General features: G+C 46.2%; 1 protein-coding gene across 1 annotated transcript; it reads right to left on the minus strand.

The window, feature by feature from the left end:
* Positions 1-17,188: 17,188 nt before the first annotated feature.
* Positions 17,189-18,929, minus strand: LOC109397203 (lymphokine-activated killer T-cell-originated protein kinase; the record flags this gene model as incomplete). Its single annotated transcript, XM_019669545.3, is given in 2 exon segments — positions 17,189-18,612; positions 18,736-18,929. Coding segments are annotated over 2 exon segments (1,485 nt in total). The 3' UTR covers positions 17,189-17,302.
* Positions 18,930-19,100: the final 171 nt, after the last annotated feature.

The raw sequence follows: 19,100 nt of genomic DNA on the forward strand, positions 1-19,100 counted from the left end.
CCCACCCAGGATTTTTTCAGAAATGCCTCTAAGAAGAAATCTCTCATATCGCTTAGAAAATTTACCATTGATTTCTTCCAAAATTATTCCATGTTCACTAAAGATTTCTCCATAAATTTCTGCTGGAGTCCCTCAATAAAACCATGAGTTTTCCCATGAACTCCTCCATAAAATCATGAACTTGGATTTTTTTCATAAATTTCCCAGGTATTCCGTTAGAAAATCCGCCATTGATTTCATCCACAATTTCTCCAAAGGTTTTTTTTTTTTGAACTTACATGGATTTCTTCAGAAATTCCTCCAGGGATTTCTTCGTAAAACCTTCTGGGGATTTTTAGAATATCCTCCGGAAAATCCTTAAGTTTTTTTTATCAGGAATTACTTCAAAAATTCTTTCAAAAATATTTCCCGTTGGTCTCCACAAATTCTTACAGGCAATTTTTCACATACTGTTTTAGGATTTCAAGGAATTGAATATTCTTGCTGAAATGTTTCCCGGGTTTTCATCAGGTATTCCTCCGAATATTCCTGCAGGAACTCCTCCAGAGTTTCAGATGTTCATTCAGTGATTCCAGCAGGAATTCTTCTGGAGATTCCAACAAAAAAACTTATAAAGAGAGTTCTACAGGAATATTTCCCGGCATTCTTCCATGTCCATGGTGCGTCTAATGATTACTGAAAATTCACTTTTTTCTGGGAAATATTTTGATTAAACTTCAGAGGAAGCCAGTGGTAAATTTATTTGGTAAAGCAAATTTAAATTTAAATAACAATTAAAAAGGTCATTTCAAACTCCTAAAGAAATACACAACTGAAAAATACTCTAAGAAAAAAGAAAAATTCGGGGAAAATCTGTTTTTTCGGAACACCAAAATCCAACATTTAAATAAAGGGCACCTTTTTCTGAGCCACTATGGTTTTTTTTAGATTTTTAGAACTTTATTTTGGTACCTAAAATCAATTTCAGACATTTTTTGAAATCACCTTTTGACAGCTCCGTCCCTTACAAAATGCGACGAGGGGTGATTCGACAAATCGAGCCCATACAAATTGGCTTCTTTAGCGGTGTTGAGATAATCCCCAAATTCTGAATCTGCATGCCAAACTGAGCCGAAATCCCAATTTTCATGAATTTTGGTGCCCGGGAACCTATTTAAAAATCAGTTTGAAGTTTGTATGGGAGCGATTTGTCGAATCACCCCTCGTCGAATTTTGTACTGGGCGGAGCTGTCAAGCAGTTGCCCAGCTGTCAAAAGGTGATTTGAATAAATCTTTTTGAAATTGATTTTAGGTATCAAAACAAAGTTCTAAATATCTGAAAAAAAAATCATAGAGGCTAAGAAAAAGGTGCCCTTTTGTTTAAAAATATAAAATCATTGAATTTTTCTAAATTTAAAAACCCAATTTCAAACTGATTTTTAAATGGGCTCCCAGGCACCAAAATTCATGAAAATTTGGATTTCGGCTAAGTTTGACATGCAGATTCAGGAGTCATCTCAACACCGCTAAAGAAGCCAATGGGAGCGATTTGTCGAATCACCCCTCGTTGCATTTTGTACTGGGCGGAGCTGTCAAGCAGTTGCCCAGCTGTCAAAAGGCGATTTTAAAAAAAATCACTTAGAAATTGATTTTAGGTATCAAAATAAAGTTCTTAAAATCTGAAAAAAATCATAGTGGCTCAGAAAAAGGTGCTCTTTCTTAAAAAAAAAAATATGAAAAATCGGCATTTTGTTAAAAATTTAAGAACCCAATTGTCGTGGGGCGTCAATCTGAATGCTTGCCAAGGGCGCCATGGGACCACGCTACGGCTCTGTGTGCACTAGCCCCTCTTTGAAGCAATGCTTTCTTGGTGGTTGCGGAGAGACGAAGGGTTTAGCGACCATTGGAATGTGTTTAGTGGGTCCAGGAGAAAGTAGTCCTGGCTTTTACTTTTGTTGTAGAAGACGGTCTTAACCCCACTGTTGGAAACACCGATTCAAATTTGAATTCGATCCAAGCAATCACATGTTAGGGTAGGCTAGTCGGTTGCTAGGCAACCAGAAGGAGTTTGAATTCCGATGAAGAAAAAACCGTCATTCTGTAACGCGAAGTAGTAGAGAAAACACGTGTTGAATACAAGCTGTGAATTCGTTTTGTAAATCTGGTTTTTCGCCGAATTTTCATTCCGAGTCAATTCCGAGTGTCCCCCCCGAAGTAATTTCCACAACAATTTGCACCTTTTGAGCAAAGGCAACAGTCCGTTCTCCCTCAGCAGCAGCAGCAGCAGCAGCCGCAGCAGGTGAGCCCCGGTGTGCGCCCTTGAACCGCAAGTCGTCGTAACATTGGTCCTTCTCTCCCCCGGCAGGTGAGCCCCGGTGTGCGCCCTTGAACCGCAAGTCGTCGTAACATTGGTCCTTCTCTCCCCCGGCAGGTGAGCCCCGGTGTGCGCCCTTGAACCGCAAGTCGTCGTAACATTGGTCCTTCGAAAGTCAACTGACAGTTTATATGGATAAAAACCTGCGAAGAAGCGAAAGAGCTAACGCTGGTACAGTCCCAAAACGATTCGATAGTTTCACCGTCAATCTTCCTACCCTGGTGGACAGAGAAATGCTCCGTACACCCCCGCCGCATGTGCACCCTCGGGAACAGTCATCCGATCTTCCCAACAATGACCATCCATCTGGTATCGAAGATAAGCAGGTAGGAAAAAGCGTGGCTTCAGGAAAAACTGGCCGAAGTTCACGAGTTAGTAAATATTCGTCGTTGTCGAGCGCTTCTTCGAAACGAATCAGAGAATTAGAGTTAAGACAGCAGTTAGAAGATGAGGAGTACAGGTTATCTCTAGAACAAGATAGGATACAGGCTGAGGTACAGTTAAAAGAACTGCAAATTAAAAGAGACTTAGAGCTAAAAAAGCAGCAGAAGCAGGTTGAGTATTTGAGGAAAAAGCACGAACGTGAAATTCAAATGGATGAGTTGCGATCTCAATCCGAGGTATCGAGTCGGGCGTCAAGCAAAAGTAGTTTGTCCAATCGGGTTAATGGTTGGATGGAGGGTGTGGCAACTGCTAATCAAACAACGGATCAACAAAATCCCATTATCGAGACCTTCGGAACGGAGTTTCCAGTACAACCTGTACCAAGCTTGCACCCAAGAGGCGAGGATGGTCAACCTAATGCTGCAGCGGTGACGGACGTACTCTCCCAGGCCTTCAAAGCTTTGCAGACAAGACAGATAAGAGAGCTGCCCACGTTCAACGGTAGCATCATGGACTGGCCGATCTTCGAGAATGAGTTCAAAACCTCAACTGCTGAGTTGAAACTGACCAACCGTGAAAACCTGCGCAGACTCAATACCGCATTGCAAGGAAAAGCGCGTAGAGCCGTTGAAGCCTTGTTATCTTCAGCTGAAAATGTGGAACTGATCATGAAGATGTTGAAGTCAAACTTTGGTCGAACGGAATGGGTTGTAGCCAACCGTCTCGAGGTTCTGCGAAATCTGGATTATGTAAGAGACGGAAATATTGAATCATTCAGATTTTTCTACAACGCTGTAGTTGGTACGGCAACCGCACTGAAAAACGTAGGAGCAGAAATGTATTTGTTGAATCCTGAACTCATCGCACATCTCACCGAAAAATTGCCAAGCTTCAGTAGGCAAATGTGGATCCGTCACAAGGCAGAGCTCCTGAGAACAAGTGAGGTAGTCGACTTCCAGGCATTTTTGCGGTGGTTGGAGGATGAAATGGAGAATCAGCTGGCAAGCATTAATCCAACGTTTGCAGGACGGAAACCAGCATCGAATCCGAAACCTAAGGCACCAGTTCTACATGTCAGTAACGAGGATGGGGAAACCAAGTGTCCCCTATGCAGCGCAACAGATCATTTTTCGTTGGTAAAATGCGAAAAATTTCGTAGATTATCGGTGGAGCAACGTCGGTCTGCGGCTAGGAGCTGCAAAGTTTGCTACGTCTGCCTTAAGAATGATCACAATCGTCAAAAGTGTCCATCGTCAAAAACTTGTGCAGTGTGCGATAAGAATCATCATGAGTTGGTGCACTCTGGTGATAATCCGAGACAGCCGTCACAAAAGCCGGATATCCAATCCGAAACGTCCGAGAATCTGTGCCACGTAGCTGCAAGAAGTTCGAACACACTACTCCGTGTTGGGAAGGTCAGAATACGAAATGGAAGTGAAATTCATGACGTATTCGCTTTGTTCGATGAAGGATCGTCCAGTTCTTTGATCGATGCTTCGCTGGCAGAAAGGATGAAGTTATCTGGACCGGTGACGCCCGTCACATATCGTTGGACAAATGGAATCACACACAGAGATGAAGATTCGATGATACTCTCGCTTCAAATATCCGGCCCGAGTGAGCAATCGTCTTGGTATCAGCTCAACAACATGCGGACAATCAAAGGCATAAATCTACCGCAAATAAATCTGGATTTAGACAAGATACAACGCTTGTATCCGATGGTAGACGACGACAAACTAGAAGCTATACTGCCCCCACTCGCATAACTGTCCCATTTGACTTTTCATCACTTTTGAGTTAAGGTTATGAATAGTCATTATTTTCGATGTACTTCCAAAAACAATAATAAAAATTATGATTTTTTATGTCAATATGTGAAAAAAATACCAAGTCATGAGCGTCCCATATCAAAAGTACCCGCATAACAGTCCCATCATGGATTTTTGTGTCACGTAACACAAAACTGAACAACTTTGTAGTGATTGTAATATTTTTTACAGTTATATATTCATGTGCAAAGCAATCTGTGAAAGTCTCGAGATGATCGAAATATTCTTCGAATTTTGGCGGTTTTCAAAGTTTTATATGGAAACAAGTTTTCAAACTTCAAATGCTGTTTTCTCAATTCCCACTTTTTGCAAATGGGACTGTTATGCGAGTGGGGGCAGTATACAAGGTGCAGTGCCGCAGATACTAATTGGATCCAACAACGCTGGCCTCATCGTACCTTTAAAAACTATCCAATACACACTACAAGGACTACAACTGACACGTTGTCATCTAGGCTGGACAATTCATGGTGAAATCGAACCGAAAGAAGCTGATACCTCTGAACAGATCCACATCCTCATGAGCTCAGAGACAACTGATATGGATCTAACAAACTTGGTCAAACAGATGTTCAAGGTGGAGGATTTCGGAATTACACGTCAAGATCCAAAAATGTCAGAGGAAGATGAACGCGCCCTGGATATAATGAACCGGACCCTGAAACGTCGTGGCAATCATTTTGAAGTGGGACAGCTGTACAAGTACAACAACTTCACTTTTCCAGACAGTAAACCGCAAGCCCTACGTCGCCTGCAGTGTATGGAAAAGAAGATGGACACTGATTCACAATTCGCCGACAAGTACTGCCAGAAGATACAAGAGTATTTGGATAAAGGATATGCTCGGAAACTGGACCCGGCTGAACTAGGAGAGACTGCCAATACTTGGTATCTCCCTCACTTTTGCGTAACCAATGCTAACAAGTTCAGGTTAGTCATGGACGCAAAAGCGAAATCACACGGATTCTCACTAAACGATCTGTTGTTGAAAGGTCCAGACTTCGTTCCATCGTTGGTTTCTGTGTTGATGCGAGGACGCAGAAAGAAAATTGCATTCATGGCGGACATTAAAGAAATGTTCCACCAGGTTCACATACGTGCAGCAGATCAGAACTCCCAAAGATTCTTCTGGCGTGGTATGAACCGAACACACACCCCTGATGTATATGTGATGAACGTGATGATCTTCGGAGCGGTGTCGTCTCCATCAATAGCGCAATATATTAAGAATTTCAACGCCAAGGAGATAGAAGAGCAACTGCCTGGAGTGGAACGCGCCATTGTGGAACAACATTACGTGGATGATTTCTTCGATTGTGCGGATTCAGAAGAGGATGCAGTCGAGCTTATCCACCGAGTAATTACTGCACATGAGGAAGGAGGTTTCAAGTTGGTGAAGTTTCGATCAAATTCCGAAGCGGTGATTCAGTCCATTGACTCATCGCTCTGTGCAGACATCGATGATGAACAAACGTGTGCAAAAATACTTGGATTAAACTGGGATTTAACATCCGATGAATTCGTTTTCTCGATGGAGTTTCCTCAATTGGACAAATCCTTCCGGTCTGGTGAAGTAATCCCTACGAAGCGTCAACTGCTCAAGTTCATGATGAGTATATTCGATCCTTTGAATATTTTGAGCCCGATCACCGTCCAGCTGAGGATTATTTTCCAGGAACTTTGGCGTCTACAGATCGGTTGGGATGACCTGTTGCCTGACGGTCTGGTACCAAAGTGGAAGGAGTGGCTGGTAGAAACAGCAAAGCTGCATGAAGTTCGGATTCCAAGGTATTACTTCCCAGGACTTGCAACTTTCGGCAGTGCTGACCTTCACGCATTCTGCGATGCAAGCGATAAAGCCTTTGCTTGTGTAGTCTACTTAGTTCATCGGTGTGGTGAGAAATCAAATGTGTCCCTCGTGATGGCGAAAGCTAAAGTGGCGCCTTTGAAGTCGCAGACCATCCCGCGATTGGAGCTACAAGGATGTGTGCTAGCCAGTCAGATGGTACGAACAATACAGGATGAGCTTAAGATTGAAGTAACGTCATGTCACTTCTGGACCGATTCCAAAATTTGCCTTGCCTGGCTCAGTACTACTGAGAAACAAACGGCATACATTGGATCAAGGGTGACCAAAATCAAGGACAATGGACACTACACGAGCATGTGGCACTGGATTCCTTCTAATTTAAACGTTGCTGATTTGGGAACAAAATCTTCCAAGTTTCCGGCGAGGATTGGATCAAAGGTCCTGATTTCCTTTATCAGTCCCGTAACATGTGGCCGCTGGAGAATGACCTCGCCTTGTCAGATGAAGAATCCGTGAACTTCCATACAGGTTTGGATAGCTGTCGCGCAGAAAACGTCATGTGCTTCCAAACGCTAGCTGAAGAAGTACAGGTTTTGCCGGACATCAAACGTTTTTCCGACTATCATCGTCTGATTCGTTCCACAGCTTATTACCTGAAAATGAGGAAGATTTTAGCCATGTCTAAAAAAGAGAAACCTAAGCAGTTCAGGATTGATGTACACGATATGATGGAGGCTAAAGATGCTTGGTATAAAAAGGTACAACTAGATGAATTTGAAACGGACATAGCTGATTTGAAAACGAAGGGTTTCGTGAAGAAAACTAGTAGGCTGCATGGATATTCTCCCTTCCTACACAATGGAATAATAAGGATGAGAGGACGAATTCAATGCGCGAATACAGCTTTTGAAGTCAATAATCCTGTGATTTTGCCTGACAATCACGATTTCACAAATTTGTTGATTACAATGTACCACATTGCAAATTGCCATCAGGGATTGGAAACAGTGGTCAACAATCTACGGCAGCGGTACCGCATATTAAAAATGAAGTCACAAGTGAAGAAGATGACACGGGGATGCATTAAATGCCGTGAGCTTCGTGCCAAACCATGCGTGGCACAAATGGGGAACCTACCACCTGAACGAACCTCACCTGGTGTATTTGCATTCTGTTATACGGGCATTGACTATTGTGGTCCTTTGACGGTGAAGGTGGGCAGACATCTAGAGAAACGATGGATCGTACTATTCACCTGTATGACAAGTCGAGCTGTCCACTTGGAGATCGTACCTTCATTGGACACAAACAGCTGCATCATGGCGATTCGATGCTTCATGTCTCTGCGAGGTGTTCCGAAAAAGTTGTTCACAGACAATGGAACAAACTTCACTGGAGCTAACAACGAGATGAAGAAACTGATAGAGCAACTGGATCAACGACAAATGGAGGAAACGTTGAGTGTCAGAGGAGTCGAATGGTCGTTCATACCGCCCGGAGCCCCTCACTTTGGCGGATGTTGGGAACGCTTAGTGCGTTCTGTAAAATCAGCGCTACGAGTCATGCTGAAGGAGAGACACCCATCAGACCTAGTTCTTCGAACTACACTGTGCGAAGTAATGAATGTCGTGAACAATCGTCCGTTGATTCATACTTCAGAAGACCCCCATGAGCCAGAGCCTCTGACTCCAAATATGCTTCTACTGGGGCGCAGCAATTATATGCAATATGATCATCAGTTTGACGAGCGGGACCTGGATTGCAGAGCAGCATATAAACATGCACAAGTGTATGCAGATAGGTTCTGGCGAAAATGGATTTCTACATACAGACCAGAGCTTTTGAGGCGGAGTAAATGGCATGACGATCGAAGCTACTACGAATACAAGTTAGGAGATGTTGTCATGATTGTCGATGAAAATATGCATCGAGGATCTTGGCCAAAAGGACTCATTGAAAAGGTTTTCCATGGTCCTGATGGCAAAGTTAGGACAGCAGTAATACGAACAACTTTATCAACTTACACAAGACCGATAAGCAAGATCATACTGTTGCAGTCCAGTTCTACTCTGGGTCGGGAGGATGTTGGAAACACCGATTCAAATTTGAATTCGATCCAAGCAATCACATGTTAGGGTAGGCTAGTCGGTTGCTAGGCAACCAGAAGGAGTTTGAATTCCGATGAAGAAAAAACCGTCATTCTGTAACGCGAAGTAGTAGAGAAAACACGTGTTGAATACAAGCTGTGAATTCGTTTTGTAAATCTGGTTTTTCGCCGAATTTTCATTCCGAGTCAATTCCGAGTGTCCCCCCGAAGTAATTTGCACCTTTTGAGCAAAGGCAACAGTCCGTTCTCCCTCAGCAGCAGCAGCAGCAGCAGCCGCAGCAGGTGAGCCCCGGTGTGCGCCCTTGAACCGCAAGTCGTCGTAACATTGGTCCTTCTCTCCCCCGGCAGGTGAGCCCCGGTGTGCGCCCTTGAACCGCAAGTCGTCGTAACATTGGTCCTTCTCTCCCCCGGCAGGTGAGCCCCGGTGTGCGCCCTTGAACCGCAAGTCGTCGTAATATTGGTCCTTCTCTCCCCCGGCAGGTGAGCCCCGGTGTGCGCCCTTGAACCGCAAGTCGTCGTAACATTGGTCCTTCTCTCCCCCGGCAGGTGAGCCCCGGTGTGCGCCCTTGAACCGCAAGTCGTCGTAACATTGGTCCTTCTCTCCCCCGGCAGGTGAGCCCCGGTGTGCGCCCTTGAACCGCAAGTCGTCGTAACATTGGTCCTTCTCTCCCCCGGCAGGTGAGCCCCGGTGTGCGCCCTTGAACCGCAAGTCGTCGTAACATTGGTCCTTCTCTCCCCCGGCAGGTGAGCCCCGGTGTGCGCCCTTGAACCGCAAGTCGTCGTAACATTGGTCCTTCTCTCCCCCGGCAGGTGAGCCCCGGTGTGCGCCCTTGAACCGCAAGTCGTCGTAACACCCACACTACTTGGACCTGTCCAGGAGTCTGTTGAGCAGATCTTCCCCCCATGGTTTAGAAGAAAAAAATACCTGCATCTTCACACACTGAACTTAAATGATTTGTTAATTCTGAATAGAAACAGAAAATAGGTGATTATTGGCACCACATCTATTGATTTTTTTCCTTATTCTTAATATATTTTTCGCATTTATACCTAACATGCTGTTAATACAACTATAACATAAAGTTTTGTACTTTTCAGATTATATGTATTCGATACAGAATTCAAATCTATAATAGTTGTCGTTCCGACAGTTAGCTCGCTTATCACATCTGCTACTCATTAATTCTAATACAATCACCGCTCATCCTCACCACGCTACCAAAACGATTCCCTCGATAATTTTATGTAGAAAACGAACTCCACGCTTCCATTCGGTTGTCCCGTCATCACAAATATAAATCGATAGAACCCCTCCGGGAATGCCACCTTCAACCTGGTGGCATCGAAGCCCAAATTCTTAACCCAGTAATGTCCGGCCGGAAACGGACACAGCCCTTCCTCGCCGACCCGGGGGTAGTTGGAGGTGTTCTCGAACACATATTGATAGTCACGATAAGTTCCGTTCAGGAACTCGCATATCGGTTGTTCGGGTATTTTCATCGGAGACATGTTGAACTGATTGTTGCCCAATCGACTGAAAGCCATATTAATTTTTACCTGGTATGTTTGGATGCGCGAGAACAAAATCGATTAGTCGACGGTTGGATGGGGTTGTTCGGACTTTTTTTTACCGTGAAGGTATTGTCCAGGTCAACGTATATATCCACTGTTCCGTTAACGACAGCAGAGGTCCTGTTGAATTTTCTCACCCGCATAGTGTTGCGCAGGACATCAAATCCTGTGGTTTGTTCAAACCGTTGGAAGGTGATTTCAGGCGTTATTTCAATTGATGACACCAATGGGAAGAGCAGCACAAAGCATTTAGCAAACGCGAATTCCATTGAACAGCAGGTTAAAACGCGAAATACAAGCAGTTGGATGTTGAATCGCCTTTTTGTAGTGAAAGATAATTTTATACTAGCTGCAGACTAGAAGCTGTTAACATGTTATTCAAAGTAACACTATGAAAAAACGCCATCAGGGCGGTAACATTATTCTAGTTAGGAGGTGTTTCTAATGGCAGTCGGGACACGATGTTATACTACCGAATGATGTGTTCGATTTTGCAGATACACATGATGGGCGTTTAGTCAAAGTCGGTGGGTGTGCCGCCAGGCCCATGGGCTTTACGGACATGAAATTTGTTCATTTAAAATTAAAGTTTAGATATCCATTCATTAAACAACAGTTTCTTACCTATATCTACGATACTCATTGAGGTGTCCCTAACTAATTTATTAACATTGAATTTGAAGCAGCGTTTAGGAGGTCTGCGGCGAGCAGAGGAATGGCACTATCATCACATGGTCGCACATGCTTCTCGGCTTAGCGAACTATCTTGATCTCTTCGTATCACTTGGAACCAATTGCGATTAAAATCATTGTTATGAAAACATACCAAATCACGCTGTGTTTTGCTAAGCGATCACTAGATGGCGGTGTGAGCTAACGTCAAGTTAGTGATTCGTATCAAGTATGGTAAGTGCCCCATTCAGAAGAGCGTTTGGTACGGCGAAATTCTCTCCGTGCAGATTCTCCTAGCTCATCAAGATTATTATTCCGCTATGGAGACGGCTTTGTTCGACATTTTTATAATTAGATTATTATCTCGTGGTCAGACACATACATGCCACAGCATTCTAAATGATGCCACGATGTTCTGGTCAAACGTTTAGTTTAATCTCATAACAGTTGGGCGGTACCAGACTCATTTGAAGTTTGTATTCGTGTCTGTGATAGTAAGGTTAAACTTCAATGGGAAGATCCTTAGAACAGTTTGGTCAACCTTTCACGGATGCGTTTAGAAACGGTTTGGAATGTGGTGTTTGTTAATACTACGTCGGAAAGAATGCTTGAAACTGAAAGATCTGAGGGTTGACGCTGTGATTATACTATTCCTCCTTTCGTTGATTAGTCATCAATCGAGCCGTTGCAGCAAATCTGCACATCCGAAATCGTTCGTTCCCGCGTATACATGGATTCTCCCTACTGTCTTCAAGCTGAGCGAGTATTTCCTCGGCGTCGGGAGCAGGTAATGATTAGCCTCGAGTGCTTCATTCCGTCCTGTTGAATAAGCCGCGCAAATGCAAACAGCTCGATCCAGTCGATGCCTATAGCAAATTGTGGTTGACAGCCATCGTGACAAAATATCTTCCATGAGCGATCAGTTTATTGTTGTTGATGCTGACTTCGCACTGGAATTCTCCTAGCAAATGCAGCGGCTTTCCGGATGAATTTATCGCTCCTTGGTTTCTTGAGCACTGTTTGCATTGATGATCCTAGACATCCCCGTGCATTTTGGGCGCATTTCCAGCAAAGTGTACGAGGAATTTTACCTTCTGGCTTCGAAGAATGCTGCTGACGTGAACTTCCCTTCTTCTCCTGAACTGCGTGCACTGATGATCTGTCCATCATCAGATTGATAAGTCATTGATAGTCGTCAATACGGTTCTGGAGTCTGCTGTCTGACCTTAAATCTTGGAAAACAGCCTCGCTCGGATGTCGATGTAGCTATGACCTTTAAGACCACAGACAAAAACCAAACACTTGAATTGGTCAGTTTTCATGGCAACACGCACAGTTCATTTTGCCTCTGTAGCTATTTGATGTATTCGGCATCTGATTTGATCACCTGAACCCACATGTTTGGAAAACTTCGGCAGAATGTAGTTGCAGCCTTGGTTGCAGCAATCGTACCTTGGCGGCATCTTCCAGGTTCTTGGCATCCAAGGTCCACGTACCACTTGCCCAAGGTGATTCCATTCTCCGGTTCGAAAGAAAACTCACTGATATTTATTGCCAAGGCTTCTCGGGTTTGCTCCGGGTTACTGGGCGTTGACTGCGCCAGCTTCTGCAGGAGGTACGTCATCTGGAGTATTGCTTGCTGAAGCTATGCGAATGTTTCGGGTTTGCCAAATTGATATGTTCGGTAATGGTCAGTTTGCTCTTCTGGGACAAGGTGGACTTCCGGATGATGAGAGGATAAACTGTCTTAAACTAGAACAGCAGCTTACTGTCTATGATGAGGCCAAGATAATCAGCAACGTTTTACCATTCCACCGCAGAGCTTTTGAAGGTGATTTTGCTATCCTCAGCCGGAACAAGTCTGGGGGTTTGGAATGGGGGCCAGAGGATAGCCTGGGTCTTCGCCGTGTTGACCCAGATCTTCCAGCTGGTTAAGTACTTAAGCCAGGATATTCAGGCTTCTTTGCAGTCTCGATGTGAACGCTCGTGTTACCCTATAATTGTGGGCGACTGCGGTATCATCGGCGAACAACAAGAGTGACCCGTTTTCAGGCAGTTGAGGCATGTCCGAGGTGAACAGGTTGAACAGAAGTGGACCTGTCGCTGTAGCTTGTACACCAGACCATCGTACCAGACGTTGTCAAACGTCGAGCAAGGCCATGGCAGATGTTTTGGACACAGACGCCTGAGAATGTTTGTGATGCACTTCATCGAAAGCCAAGCTGTTCCTCGAGTAAGATGTTGTTTTGGTTGGCTGCAGCAAGCTATCGTCTGCAGATCGACTTTTCAAGGAGTTTTGATATCCCTGAGAGAAAGCTGATGGGGCGGCAACTTTAAGGAGAAGGACCTTTCTCAGGCTTCCAGATGTGTACGGCTTAAGCTGACTTCCACGACAAATGCCAGATGTGAGTAGAACTGGGGGCTCAAATACTTGAGCCCCAAGTTCAGGATGTTGTCGAAACCTGGGGCCTTCATATTTTTGGATGCTGTCGTCATCAGTTCATCAGCTGTGATCTCCTTCAACTCCTCTGAGAAATCATTGAGAATCAGATGAAGTTTGGAAGTATGTTCGTTAACGACAGCTTGATGCGAACAGACAATGTCATGTCCAAGTTTGTGTGAGCTGAAGAAGTGCCGGCCTAGCACAGCAGCCTTTTCAGCAGGAATTATTGAGCGATCCACAGAGCTGGTGTTGTCCAATGGACGTAATCTTTGGTCATCTTCCAGGGCGGCTTGGTACAGTCTGCGAAAGACTTACTTACCGGTCAGGCTAAGGCCGGGGTGGCCTCTGCTGTACATAGTAGCCGCCTCCATTCCACTCGGTCCATGGCTGTTTGTCTCCAGTTCCGCACTCTGCGTAGGGTCCGCAGATCGTCCTCCACTTGGTCGACCCACCTAGCTCGCTGCGCTCCACGTCTTCTTGTACCGGTCGGATGACTCTCGAGAACCATTTTAGTCGGGTTGCTATCCGACATCCTGATGACGTGACCCGCCCACCGTAGCCTCCCGATTTTCGCGGTATGGACGATGGTTGGTTCTCCCAGCAGCTGATGCAGCTCGTGGTTCATTCGCCTTCTCCAAGTCCCGTCTTCCATCTGCACTCCGCCGTAGATGGTACGCAACACCTTCCGTTCGAAAACTCCAAGGGCGCGTTGGTCCTCTGCACGTAGGGTCCATGTTTCGTGCCCATAGAGGACGACCGGTCTAATCAACGTTTTGTAGATGGTTAACTTCGTGTTACGGCGAACTTTATTCGATCGTAGAGTTCTGCGGAGTCCAAAGTAGGCACGATTTCCTGCCACAATGCGCCTCTGAATGTCTCTGCTGGTGTCGTTGTCGTCGGTCACCAGTGAGCCCAAGTACACGAATTCTTCAACCGCCTCGATTTCATCACCGTCGATATGATTTCGGGGTGGCGGGCGCGGTGATTCCTCCCTGGAGCCCTTTGCCATCATGTACTTTGTCTTCGACACATTAATGACTAATCCGATTCGCCTGGCTTCACTCTTTAGTCGGATGTACGTTTCCGCCATCGTCTCAAATTTACGAGCAATAATATCAATATCATCGGCGAAACCAAGCAGCTGAACGGACCTCGTGAAAATCGTCCCACTCGTGTTTATCCCCGCTCTTCTTATTACACCCTCCAAAGCAATGTTGAACAGCAAGCACGAAAGACCATCACCTTGCCGTAACCCTCTGCGAGATTCGAAGGGACTCGAGAGTGTCCCTGATACTCGAACTACGCACATCACTCGATCCATCGTCGCCTTGATCGATCGTATCAGTTTATCCGGGAATCCGTATTCGTGCACAATCTGCCATAGCTGTTCTCGATCGATTGTATCATACGCCGATTTGAAATCGATGAACAAGTGATGTGTGGGCACGTTGTATTCGCGGCATTTCTGCAACACCTGGCGGATGGCGAACATCTGGTCCGTTGTAGCGCGTTCACCCATGAATCCAGCCTGATATTGCCCCACGAACTCTCTTGCAATCGGTGATAGACGGCGGCATAAAATTTGGGATAGTATCTTGTAGGCAGCGCTCAGTAGTGTGATCGCGCGGTAGTTTCCGCAATCCAACTTGTCGCCCTTTTTGTAGATGGGACACACGATATCTCCATCCATTCCTCCGGTAATACTTCCTCCTCCCAAATCTTGGTAATGACCCAGTGTAGTGCTCTCACCAGCAGGGGCGTACAATTTCGTTTCAATGATACACTTTCATGCAACATTTGAATGAGTCACTTCAAGTGTTTCATACATTTTTCTAATGACTCGGTCGTTAAAAAAAACTTTTCCACTCATCGTAGCACTCGGTAGTCTCCCACCCGGTCGCATTGCTTGTGCTTCACCCGTCAGAGCATTAGTGTCTCACTGGTGCGCGCTAGTCTCTCAATGGTTACGGGCGCCAGTTAATTGGATTTAAGTGGTCGAATTTGTTATCCTCTTTCATAAAACATTATTATCATTCTATTGGCGTGCACCACTATTTAAAAATGTGGTTTAAATAGTGTTTTTAGCATGTTGAAGTATTTCAATGACTCATAAATGAAACGAAAATCCAAGTGTATCATCCCATGTTTCATACACACTTGTTTCTGTAGCAGCAACGAACGAGTGTGTTGCTGGGTGAGAGATGAAGCATCACAGCAGTCCGTTCGCATGGGAAACGATTTGCTACAGTCGTCGTACGTCATGTTTTCCTTTCGAAATTGCACGACCCTGCTCACCAGTGCTTCTCCACCGTATTTTAGAAGCTCGCTTGGTAGTTGATCTGCTCCAGCGGCTTTGTTGTTTTTCAACCGGCCAACCTCCTCCTCAATCTCTTGAAGGTCAGGGGCCGGAAGTCTTTCGTCCTGTGCACATACTCCTAGATCTGTTACCACGCCACCTTCGGTACTGGCAATGTCGCCATTGAGGTGCTCATCGTAATGCTGTCGCCACCTCTCGACCACCTCACGCTCGCTCGTGAGAATATTCCCGTGATTATCTCGGCACATGTCGGCTTGTGGCACAAAGCCTTCCATCGCTTCGCGATCTCGTTCTTCCTGCTGGCGCTTCTTCATCCGGAAGACTGAGTTCTGCCTGTTCCGCGCCTGTTTGTAACGTGCCTCATTCGCTCTCGTACGGTGTTGCAGCATTCTCGCCCATGCTGCATTCTTCTCGTTTTTCAACTGTTCACATTCGCCGTCGTACCAGTCGTTTCTGTGATTCGGAGTCGCGAAGCCTAGTGCTGTAGCCGAGGTACTACCTATGGCGGATCGGATGTCCCTCCAGCCATCTTCAAGTGTAGCTGCGCCAAGCTGCTCTTCCGTTGGTAGGGCCACTGCTAACTGCTGCGCGTAGTCTTGAGCCACTTCTACGTTACGAAGTTGCTCGATGTTGAGCCGCGGCGTTCGACTTCGACGCGTGGTGATAACTGTCGATAGTTTTGAGCGCATTCATACAGCGACTAAGTAGTGATCCGAATCTATATTCGCACTGCGGTATGTGCGGACGTTGGTTATATCCGAGAAGAATTTACCGTCGATTAGAACGTGGTCGATTTGATTTTCTGTTTGTTGGTCGGGTGATCTCCAGGTGGCTTTGTGGATATCTTTGCGGGGGAAGAAGGTGCTTCGGACTACCATACCACGGGAGGCTGCAAAGTTTACGCATCGCTGGCCGTTATCATTCGATACGGCATGCAGGCTGTTTCGCCCGATTACCGGTCTGTACATTTCCTCCCTTCCTACCTGCGCGTTCATGTCGCCGACAACGATTTTCACGTCACGCGGCGAGCAACCATCGTATGTTTGCTCTAACTGCGCGTAGAACGCTTCTTTCTCGTCATCGGGTCTCCCTTCGTGTGGGCAGTGGACGTTGATGATGCTGTAGTTGAAGAAACGGCCCTTAACTCTCAACATGCACATCCTTGCGTTGATCGGCTGCCACCCGATCACACGTTGTCGCATCTTGCCCAACACTATAAATCCTGTTCCCAGTTCATTGGTGGTGCCACAGCTTTGGTAGAAGGTAGCCGCTCGATGCCCGCTTTTCCACACTTTCTGTCCAGTCCAACAAAGTTCCTGCAGCGCCACGATGTCGAAGTTGCGGGGATGTAGTTCGTCGTAGATTATCCTGTCACATCCTGCGAAACCTAGTGACTTGCAATTCCATGTTCCAAGTTTCCAATCGTAGTCCTTATTTCGTCGCGTGGGTCTTTGCCGATTGTATCGAGTCGTATTTTCTCCTATGTTATTCGCAATGGGGATTTTTACGGGTGGCTTATTGGGCCTACGCCAACACTCCTGTTTCGCCGGAGGGCCATCGTGCCAGTTCTGTTTAACGTCCCAACCAACACTGGGACGACCACGCTTCATCAGTTGTGAGTTTTCTTCGATGGTGCTACTTCAAGAATTCAATGTGATGCAGTGATATTACCATACATACGATGTTAAACTCTTTGAATTCTTGTTAATATTGGAAACTGTTGAAAATATATTTTGTCCGCTTAATTGGGGATAAACGTTGGAAACTTGATTTGCCTTTAAATTTAACTTACTCTGTAACGATTCTCAACCACTATTCCTTACCTTCCTTCTCCTCGTCCGTCTTCGTCTGCCCCTCAGCCTCACTCGCTTCGTTCCTGTTCAGATCTTTACCATCACATTCTACCGCGGACACCGCCACCGTCAGTGCCCCGTTTCCCGTCTTCTTGTGCCAAGCATCGAGCAGAGTCTTGGCCGAGGGCCTCGCTTCATAGTCCTCCTGCGTGCACACGTAAAACATCTCCAGAATAAAATTGTACTCATCGGATAGGTTGACACCATCCGGAATGGCCGGCCGGGTTCCGAGCCTTCCGTAATCCAGGTAATCCCCCTCCTCGTCCTCATCGTACTCCTCGTCTTCCTCTTCATCCTCATCGTCGTCGTCCTCTTCGTCCTCGATGGTGATCGCACTGTCATTCACCGTCGTAATACTGTCGTCCACGGTTATCACCGTGCTGTCGGTCGTGGAATCCGGTTCCGGGACCACTTTCTTCGCGGGTTGTTCTCCCTCTAGGGGTTTGGAGATTTTTCTCTTCTTCGTCGATCCGGACACCGAGATGTCCTTTTCGCCGTCCGTTTCCTCGTCCAGCACGATCACCTCGCTGACGTCCAGCTTTCGGTTGGTTGGTTTACCTTCGGAATTTCCCCTGATGATCGATTTCATGACGGCGTAATCCGCCGAGCTGGCAATGCTTTCGTCCATCATTCCCGGGAAGGTGTGCGGCGGCAGCAGGGCAATCGTCTCGTAAACCACCAATCCGAAGCTGAAAATGTCCGCCTTAGAGCTTATGAGCGTGACATCTTCTTCCAGGACTTCCGGCGCGGACCATATGCCCGTTCCCACGTATTGGGCGTCCTTTTTCTTCTCCGTGTCCAGGAAGCCCTCCTTCGTCAGGGGCAAACTGACGCCGAAATCACACAGCTTGCAAACCTCGAAGTCATTCTTCACCAGAATGTTGAAGGACTTCAAATCGCCGTGTAGGATCAGCGCTTCCGTGTGCAGGTAATCCAGTGCGTTCAGAATGTCCAACGACATTCGCTGGATCTTAGCCGCTTCCAGCGGTCCCAGCCCCTCGTCGTACCGCGTCTGCAGTAAATCCCCCAGCGAAGTGTTGCAGTATTCCATTGCAATATATTCCTTACCGGCTTCCAGCGAGTCGAATCCCCGGTATCCGACGATGTTCGGATGGCTCAGCTGCTTCAGGATACCGGCTTCCTCCGTCAGACGGTCCCCGAATAGCTTCGCATGCTCCGGATCGTTCCGCCGGGACAGCATCTTGATGGCCCATGGTGAGCGGGTGCAGTTCTTCGTGGGGGATCGCTTTATCCGGAGCACTTCCACACCTGAAAAAAATCAATGGTCATAGAATTTTTGTCCACCTTCCAGCACGAAAATTGCCCATAGTGCGCGACCGTCAAGGTCGTGCCAGCAAATTTTCCATTTCCAAAGTTAGCACAAGAACTTACCCGTGCCGAAGCCCAGCTTTTTCAAAAACGGAGACGACGGTAGCCTCGTCACACTGGTCAAATGTCGAGCGGTGCGGTCGTTCCCTGCGGAGGAACTGGCCGCCGCCGGCGTCTGAAGGCCATCCGCTTGCTGCTGCAGTTTCGTAAGCACTTTGTTCTTCAGCGGTGTTTCCATGTTTCACTCGATACAATCGGTCAATTTCAATTATCACAATTACAATAGTTATTGTAACAAACTCCGTTTTTCACCAATTATCACTATTTGGTGCAAAAATTTAGCACATTTCCTCCTGCAAATTGGGAGGTAAATCAAAACAACGCACCCGGAAAGACGCCGCGTACTTTTGGGGAGTTTTTGTTGTCTG

Source organism: Aedes albopictus, chromosome 1, assembly GCF_035046485.1.
Source record: "Aedes albopictus strain Foshan chromosome 1, AalbF5, whole genome shotgun sequence".
Taxonomy (NCBI): domain Eukaryota; kingdom Metazoa; phylum Arthropoda; class Insecta; order Diptera; family Culicidae; genus Aedes; species Aedes albopictus.